At 28.9% G+C, this 8,944-nt stretch overlaps 1 protein-coding gene and 1 non-coding gene across 2 annotated transcripts; one reads left to right on the top strand and one right to left on the bottom strand.

The window, feature by feature from the left end:
- The first annotated feature begins 607 nt into the window (after positions 1 to 607).
- On the top strand, positions 608 to 2,990 carry LOC107012668 (protein ESKIMO 1). The gene is made up of 5 exons (XM_015212572.2): positions 608 to 1,216; positions 1,290 to 1,461; positions 1,763 to 1,962; positions 2,039 to 2,197; positions 2,311 to 2,990. The coding sequence occupies exons 1-5, from the start codon at positions 672 to 674 to the stop codon at positions 2,663 to 2,665; spliced, it is 1,431 nt and encodes a 476-aa protein (XP_015068058.1). The 5' UTR covers positions 608 to 671; the 3' UTR covers positions 2,666 to 2,990.
- A 1,235-nt stretch (positions 2,991 to 4,225) lies between these two features.
- Positions 4,226 to 4,309, bottom strand: TRNAL-CAA. Its single transcript has one exon. It is a non-coding gene; the product is annotated as a tRNA-Leu (tRNA).
- Positions 4,310 to 8,944: the final 4,635 nt, after the last annotated feature.

The raw sequence follows: 8,944 nt of genomic DNA, 5'->3' as shown, positions 1-8,944 counted from the left end.
CTTCATATATTAAAAGAAATGTACAAGCTAAGACAACTTGTATCTACACCATAATTTTATTTTAGTTTCAATCATTTTTATATTTTTAAGGAGGATGATGAAAAAAATATATCTTCTTCATCATTAATTAAAAGTTTTAAATTTAAATTTTAAAAATAAAAAAATCTCTAATAGGTAGAAATTTTCACTTAAATATTCTTAGGCTACACAAAATTATATTAATAGTATCAATTACCGAACACCAAATAATTACTATAAAAAATCATTTTTATAGTTTGAAAGTTACATGTTAACGAGAAAATGACGCCATTTATGGGTTCCATTTTTGAATGAAATCAATCTCTCTTATCTAATTGAATGAAATCCTTAATTAATATAATAATTAGAGATATAAGTTAATCAACAGTAAAATAAAAATGATATATATTAAAAGTAGTTGTTAGTTAGCTGGAGGAGTAGGAGGAACAAAGTAGTTTGAAACAGTTGAGGAGGACAACTCTCCAGCAACTGATACTCTCAGAAAACCTCATTTCACCAAATCTTTAATAAACTACCCCCCCCCCCTATTATTATTATTATAATCTTAACTCAAATATTAAAAATGTTACTCTTCTCTTCCTCTATATTTCCTATTCTCATCTCACCATTAATAACACCCATACTCATTTCTCATGTATTCACTTCGTAGTCGTAAGACCCCTCTTTTCTTCTCCTCCAATTTACTCAAGATGAAGCATAATGCCCGCAAGAACAATCATTTTTCCATATTCGTTGTTGTTTTCTCCATATTCCTCTTTGGATGCTTCATGTACAATGAAGACGTCAAAACAATTGCTGAATTCCCATTTTCCATGACTAGAAATCAAGATATCTACACTCCATCTTTGAATCAACAAAATGGGGTTGAGACTAAGGTAGTAATGAATTCAAGAACAGAGCAAGAAACAGAGCACGAAACAGAGCAAAAAACAGAGCAAGAGAAGGAAAAAATTGAAATCCCCGCTGAAGAAGAAGAGGAAGAGGAGAGTATTGAATTGCCACCAGAAGATTGTGATCTTTTTACAGGGCAATGGGTTTACGATAATGTAACACACCCAGTTTATAAAGAACCAGAATGTGAGTTTCTTACAGCACAGGTAACTTGTATGAGAAATGGAAGGGAGGACTCCATGTATCAGAACTGGAGGTGGCAACCCAGAGACTGTTCTTTACCCAAGTATGAACTAATTCTTCATTCTTTTTTTCTTTGTTTGTCCAGTTCTCTTTTTGACAATATATTGAAATTATAGGTTTAAAGCAAAGTTGCTGCTTGAGAAACTGAGGAACAAGAGACTCATGTTTGTCGGAGACTCGCTCAACAGAAATCAATGGGAATCCATGATTTGTTTGGTTCAATCTGCAGTTCCTCCAGGCCGAAAAAGCTTAAACAAGACTGGTTCTTTGTCTGTTTTCAGAATTGAGGTAGTATGATTCAAAAGTCTTTTTTTTTCACTCGTATCAAGTTAAAATCAGACAAATAAATTGAGACAGAAGGAATATTACGTTATAGACCGTGTTGCTTACATTGCAAGTTATTAACTACTTTTGCTTAATATTTAATCTTTGATTGGTTGGATTATATTATCTATAAGTATGAACAAAGACTAATTCTATATTTAAGTTAACCTAATACTGGTGAAGTGGTTGGGCGGATCGCTCTCAGTACACGTACCCCTTGATAGAAGAAGCTTTTGAACTTTTATTTTCTAATGTGAACATGTAGGATTATAATGCCACTGTGGAATTTTACTGGGCTCCATTTCTGGTGGAGTCAAATTCAGATGATCCAAACATGCATAGTATATTGAACAGGATCATCATGCCTGAATCAATTGAAAAGCATGGAAAGAACTGGAAGAATGTCGATTATCTTGTCTTCAACACATACATTTGGTGGATGAATACTTTCGCCATGAAAGTTCTGTAAGTAATTATACTCAACTTGATGTGTTCTATTCCTCTGCTGCATACAGTACTTAGGTTTGATATTATTCATTAGACGAGGGTCGTTCGATGAAGGAGCCACAGAATACGATGAGATTGAAAGACCAGTTGCTTATCGGAGAGTTTTGACAACATGGTCACAATGGGTGGAAAACAATGTGGATGTCAATCGCACAAAAGTCTTCTTCATGAGCATGTCTCCTCTTCATATCAAGTAATCCCCATTTCCTTTCGCGTTTTATCCATTTGGTACATCTCATTTTAACTCTCAAACGTTATGCAATAGTAAAATGTGCATTATTTTTCGGCTTGGTTAACTCTCTGCAGGAGTTTGGATTGGAACAATCCTGATGGGATAAAATGTGCAAAAGAGACAACCCCAGTGTTAAACACATCAATGCCGCTAAGTGTTGGGACAGACAAGAGACTATTTGTAGTAGCAGCAAATGTTACTCAATCCATCAATGTCCCTGTATACTTCCTCAATATCACCTCCCTATCAGAGTACAGGAAAGACGCGCACACCTCTGTCCACACTATTCGACAAGGCAAAATGCTGACAGCGGAGCAGAAAGCTGATCCAACCACCTATGCTGATTGTATTCATTGGTGCCTCCCTGGATTGCCTGATACTTGGAACGAATTCCTCTATTCGCGAATTTTATCCCATTCTAAACACTAGGTACTATATAACAAATGATGTCCCGTCATTTCACCGGATATCTGTCATCTCACGTTGTGCAGTTTCTACATTCTTTAGGGGTTTAAGAACCACTATTCTAATTTTGCTTTTTTTTTTGCTGTCATTGTCATCTTTTTCCTTAAGAAAAGGAAAAATCCTGTAGCTGTGATTTGCCCATTTGCCCTGAATTTTATGGTGGTACCAAAGATGTTGTTGGGCTTTTGTAGTGGTTCCCCCAGTTGGGTGAACATCATTTGTTAATCATTGTATTATGGAAGAAAATAAATGAACAATATATACCCAACTAACAATATATTTGCAGAAACTTGTGTCATTCCTTTCTTTTCATTTTTTGCCCACATGTCTACATTCTTTATGTGACTGATTTAGCCATAAGTACTTTGGATACGTTCTAAAGTTGGGGAGAACAAACTGGTTCATTTTATAGGTCACCTTTTCGAATTTCAAGAGTCAAACAAATCTATCTTTGATCGTAAATTTTTCATAGATCTTATAAATATTTTGAATTATCAATTATCGTGAATCATAGTTCTTTTTACGTAGTTTATAATTATATAAATTTCATTTCAAAAAAATTGGATTCTATGCGCCAATTTCCAATCAAATTAAAATTATTTGACTCTCAAAACATAAAAGGTGTCATATATTGAAACGGAGGGAGTACTATTGAAAAATCCCACAATATAACTACTTCATCCGTTCCAAAATACTTGTCACGTGCATCAACTTTGCCCAACATTGTAGGATGTATTTTTTTCACCATATTAGTGTGAAAAAAATTATATCTCATATAAATATTTGTGTAATTTGTTAAAATAAATATTGAATTAATAGTACCAAAATTAGTTAAATTAGTGTTCTCGTGAAATGAAACCCGACTACTTTAATACGGAAGGAGCGACAAACAATTTTAGTACACCATTTTCCGTTTTATGGGGATAATAATTTTCTAGTCATGTATGATGAAAATATAAAAGCTCAATGTGTAGACGGACGGATCCTTATACTATCTATTGATATACTACCTCCAATCACTCGTGATTTTCTTTTTAGAATTAAATTATTAAAAAATTTATAGTGTATTTTCATCATATTGATTTTTTAAAAAATTATTTATTAATAATATTTTTCGTATAGTTTTTTGATATCTAATTTTCTAAAAAATATATTGAATTAATGTAATGTAATTTAACTTTGAAATTAATCAAATTGACTTTCAAAATTTCAATACGATAATTAAAAGTGGACGGAGAAAGTATATTTTAAACCAAGAATAGAAGCCAATAAGGATTGATGATTTAGCTAATTCAATCAAATTTGCTTAAGTTTTGTACTTTGTCTATTTCAATTCTTAACCAAAAGAGATTTTGAAACCCACAGCCCAAACATTTTGTAAGGATGCAATAACCATATTACTTCAAGTAACAATCAGTGGTAGACAGAAAAAGGAAAATACTAAGCAAAGGAAGTGTTGTAAATAGTTAAATCATTTACGTATTTTAAAGGCAGATCAATTGTGAAAATATTCAAGAAAAAAAATGTCAGAAGTGGGATTTGAACCCACGCCCTCTTACGAAGACCAGAACTTGAGTCTGGCGCCTTAGACCACTCGGCCATCCTGACAACTGTGTACCAAATATCTTCATTAACTATAATATATCTATTTGGATTTTGGACTATCCAACTACAAAAATTAACGTTAAAAACTTTTGATATAATAAATAAATAAATAAAATTTATGGCACATTAACCTAGATCGAAATATTCCTTTTCTTTCTTTCTTCTAAAATAATATGATATGATTCTAGTTATAATCTATATAATATTATAAAGCAGGATATAGAAAAGGTGATATGACATATTTCTATGATCACCATTTGAATTTATTATTTTTTTTTCATTTTTTTGATAGTTTTTTATTTTTAATTGCATTTTTATTTTATTTTTGCTACTAATTAAATGACTATTATTAAAAACTTATAAAAATCACACCCTATACACATTTAAGTTTGCTATATATATCGAGCTATAAACATACTTTTTAAAAATCATTACTTATAGCATATTATTATCGAGTTATAGCATATCAATTAAAAATATATTTAATTAAAAATAAAATATAATCTAATTTAAATACTAATTAATATATTTAAATTTTTATTTTTAAGTTTACAGTTATTTTTTTAAAAACAAACTCTTTAAATTTTTAAACAGATTAAGTATTAAAAGTTTACTGTTACCTTTTTGAAATTAAATACTAAATTGATAATATTAGTTTACAGTTACCTTTTTTGAAAATAAAAAATAAATTACATATTTTTAGGAATTTGATTTTATCACCTTCCTACTTTACCGTTACCCAATCTTAACCCACCCTCATCACAGGCCAACCGGTGTATACACCATCATTATTCTTCTTTCCCAACATTGCTCACGCCTTGAAGCATTATCCACACCAATCTTCCCCAACACCCACAACTCAAGATCCACAATTGTTAATCTACAACACTATTTGACAATATTTAAGCATCGATTTCAAAAATATTTTCTTTTAAGTTCTTATACAATATCGAAGAAAGTTAGTGGAACACCCGTAAAAGTCCAAGATTTGTTGAGGGGATATCATCTGATGATTTTCATGTTCCTTCGTTTAATATTTTGACTCAAACTCCACCGCACAATTCCGCTGAAAAAGAGACAGGAAGTTCTGTTAAATCGAAGGTTCAAAAAGACAAAAAAAAAATGAGGCAAAGGAAAAAGGATCTCCAAAGAAAGGGAAGAAGAGGAAGGGAAAAAAATTATTCAAACATCTTCAAAATCTGATTCTAACTTTGTTGATGAAATAAAAAAGAAAAAATCAAAAAAATCAACAAATGTTGAACTTGGTCAATCAACATGAACATCATCAAAAAGGAAGGAGTCAGAGATACAAACTTCTAAGAAAGTCAAAAAAGTGGTTAAGGTAAGTAAAACGCTTAATTTAAAATTTAGGTAAAATGTTATATGTGTGTGAGTATAATTATTGATTTTGATTGACAATCGTATTATGTATTAATATTATCTGAATTATGTATGATTGATATAAAAGTATTGTATGAGTACAATTTATGAGTTTGATAGTCACTTTGTAGATTTTTGACAATTTTAATATGTATTACTATTGTATAATTTATGTATGAATTGACGTATTAATATTATATGAGTATTATTTTGTAGTTTGAAAGTCACAGAGTAGATTTTTAATAATCATAGTTTATATTGTATGATTTCTGTAGAATTGATGTATTAGTTTGAATGAATTGTGTATAAATGATGTATGAACTGAGATATGCACTGATGTATTAGTGTTGTATGATTGTTATATATTTCGTTCAAAGTCTTAATTTAGTTTTACCAATTTTATAGGAGAAGAAGGTACACACATTGGTCTTCATGTACTAACATGAACGTGTTCGCTGATCTATTGACCTTCCACGGTCAAGATAGGCAGGGGCGGACCCAGTAAGCCAGACGCGGGTGCTCGAGCACCCATTGATTTCTGAAATTTTTTGTATATATATATATATATAGAAAATATGATACATATGTTATTATAATTTAAATGAGCACCCATAGAACAAAAGCAGTTGTGGGTGAGCTGGTTTAAACCTCTATAATAAGAGGCGCGCGAAGCCACTGGTGAGGGTTTGAATCCCGCCAGTAGCATTTCTTTTTTTAAATTTTTTCCAGCGAATTTTACACCTGGAAGTGAGCACCCACAACCTTTAAATCCTGGATCCGCCACTGAAGATAGGTTGCAACAATTTCTGCAAGAAACACCATTTGGTTTTTTTTAATGAATTACATAACATAAAAATTCAATATCAATTGTTGCGTCATATATTTATTCTTAAATCTGAAAATGTCAAAGATGACATGTTTTTTATTAATGTAAATGGTACACAACTACACTTTGGTGTAAAAACAAAAAAGCTTTCGCTCTTCATACACATTTAATACAAATGTCATACAACAATGATCTAGCACGTTATAAATAATCCTTTCTTGCACGTTATTAAACGCACTGTAATATAAATTTCGTTGGCTTTTTTTACTAGTAAATTAACTTATCATTATTCATTTTTTTAATTTTTTCAGAAAACACGTATTAATCGAATTTCAATTTCAATAAAACTAAGACGTCTATACTGTTCCATATTGTTGCAAATATGGTACCTACCAATACACATTGTGAAACAGAAAACACCATAAACTGTATAAAGAAGAAAATTACCAAAAACAAACCAATAAAATATAATAAATACCAACGTAAAGGATTCTACCTTACACCATGTTTAATTAATATAAATATGTTGTTGTCCATCACAACAAATCACATTTTTTCCACAGCAAAATATCTTCAATCACAAAAAAAAATCGAAAATGCAATCTACAAACAAGAGAGAAACACGATAGAGGAAAAAAACAGATTTTAATTTGATTTCAAATTATTTGAGCGTCTTAAGGAATCAAAACAGAATTTAATTTGATTTCAACTTAATTGAGCGTTTTAATGAAACTGAATAATTTGATTTTTTTTTGAATTTCTTAATATGTGCTAATTAGTTATTATCTATTATTAAATTAAATTATTTATAATCACAACAATCGTGTTATTTTCAATTTAAAAACAGAAATATTATTTATTTATTCTTTTAAAAAAAACAAATGTTTTCAATTATTTAAATCAAACTTAAATTTATGATAATATGTTATAACTTGATATATTAAATGTTATATATTGAAAGTCAAACTCTAGTGCTATAACTTGAGAATATTACTATATAAAATGCTATATACCTAATTTTCACAAAAAACTTCATAAAACTCAATTAAACATAAGATTGCAATAAAGACCCAATTGAATCTAATTGCAACCCACATTGTGTCATTACTTCATTAACCTCGAAGGATTTATGAAAAAAAATAGATAACAATAAAGATGAGATCATGGGAATAACGTAAAAGAGGAATCAGAAAGGGGAATCAGAAAGGACTTTAGAAATGGTTTAAATAGTATTAATGATTATTACTAAAAATAATTTAACACTCAATTCGGTACAATTAATGCATATAATACTCATTTTTTATAATTACACTCAAATCCGTTAGTATTTTTTATATGCTACATTTTTAACTTTTTTTTATCACTATAAATACTAAAGAAAATCATTTTTACTTCATACCATTCTTCCTAAAGTTTTCTTCTCAAAATCTTTATTATAGTTACTAATTTACTCCTTCATTTGACACTCTTTTTCCAGAAAAAAAAATTCTTGATTCCTTTTTTTTTTCCTTTTGCCACCATTATTAATATATCATTCTTGTGCAAAAATTTGTTATTAGGAAACAAAGAAGAATGGCATATGGCCTTACTAGTGTACAATTCAAGCTCGGAAAATAGTTATTATTATCAACGTATCAAATTTATTTTTTTAATTATTTGTTGCAAGTATATACATAGTTATAACGTAGATGGAAATGTATTAATTTTATTTTTTATGGGATAAATATTTTATTATAAAAATCTCGAAATAATTGTGTTGATTTCTTATTGAATTTTGGTAATTCTTACAAGCTTGAAGAATACGTTATTATTAGCTATGTATCAAAATTTGTTACTCTTTTTAAAATTAAGTTGTTGCAAGTTATATGTTGTTATAGTGTAATTGAAATAACACTTGAAGAATATTTAACATTAGCTATAAATCAAATTTCGTTATTTTTTAAATTAATTTGTTGCAAGTTAGTACATAGTTATAATGTGAATTAAAATACAATAATTTTATTTTCTAGGTTAAATTTCCTATTATAATTTTATTAATAATTATATTAATTTCATAATGATTTATTTTGTACATGCTTCCGAAATAAATGACATCCTTATAAAATATGGTATCTATTTTATCTCAAAATAATTTATATATAATTAAAATCAGGCAAAAGAAAAGTGTTGTGAAACTTTTCTTTGCCCGGCAATTTTATTAATTTTTTTATTTATTTTTATTACATATCTTATTTTAAAGATTCATCTTTATCTCTATAGTCTTTTTTATTATACGGTAACTTTGAATTTAGCAAACTTGTTAAAGAACATTGTTAAGAATTTTAAAAATATTTAACATATGAAATCTTGCTTGATAAATCACTATCATTCACAAATCACAAGTATTTTAGTATATTTAATTCATCTATTTACCTAATAGTTTTTTGCTTTCT

Source organism: Solanum pennellii, chromosome 3 (genome assembly GCF_001406875.1).
Source record: "Solanum pennellii chromosome 3, SPENNV200".
In the NCBI taxonomy this organism is placed as follows: Eukaryota; Viridiplantae; Streptophyta; class Magnoliopsida; order Solanales; family Solanaceae; genus Solanum; species Solanum pennellii.
This window is presented reverse-complemented; position numbering and strand designations above follow the sequence as displayed.

Excerpts from the sequence above, each read along its gene's own strand:
- LOC107012668 (XM_015212572.2), top strand. The coding sequence starts at position 672 with ATGTATTCACTTCGTAGTCGTAAGACCCCTCTTTTCTTCTCCTCCAAT. Across the intron at positions 1,462-1,762 it reads TGTCTGTTTTCAGAATTGAG|GATTATAATGCCACTGTGGA; the intron begins GTAGTATGATTC and ends GTGAACATGTAG. Across the intron at positions 1,963-2,038 it reads ACTTTCGCCATGAAAGTTCT|ACGAGGGTCGTTCGATGAAG; the intron begins GTAAGTAATTAT and ends ATTATTCATTAG.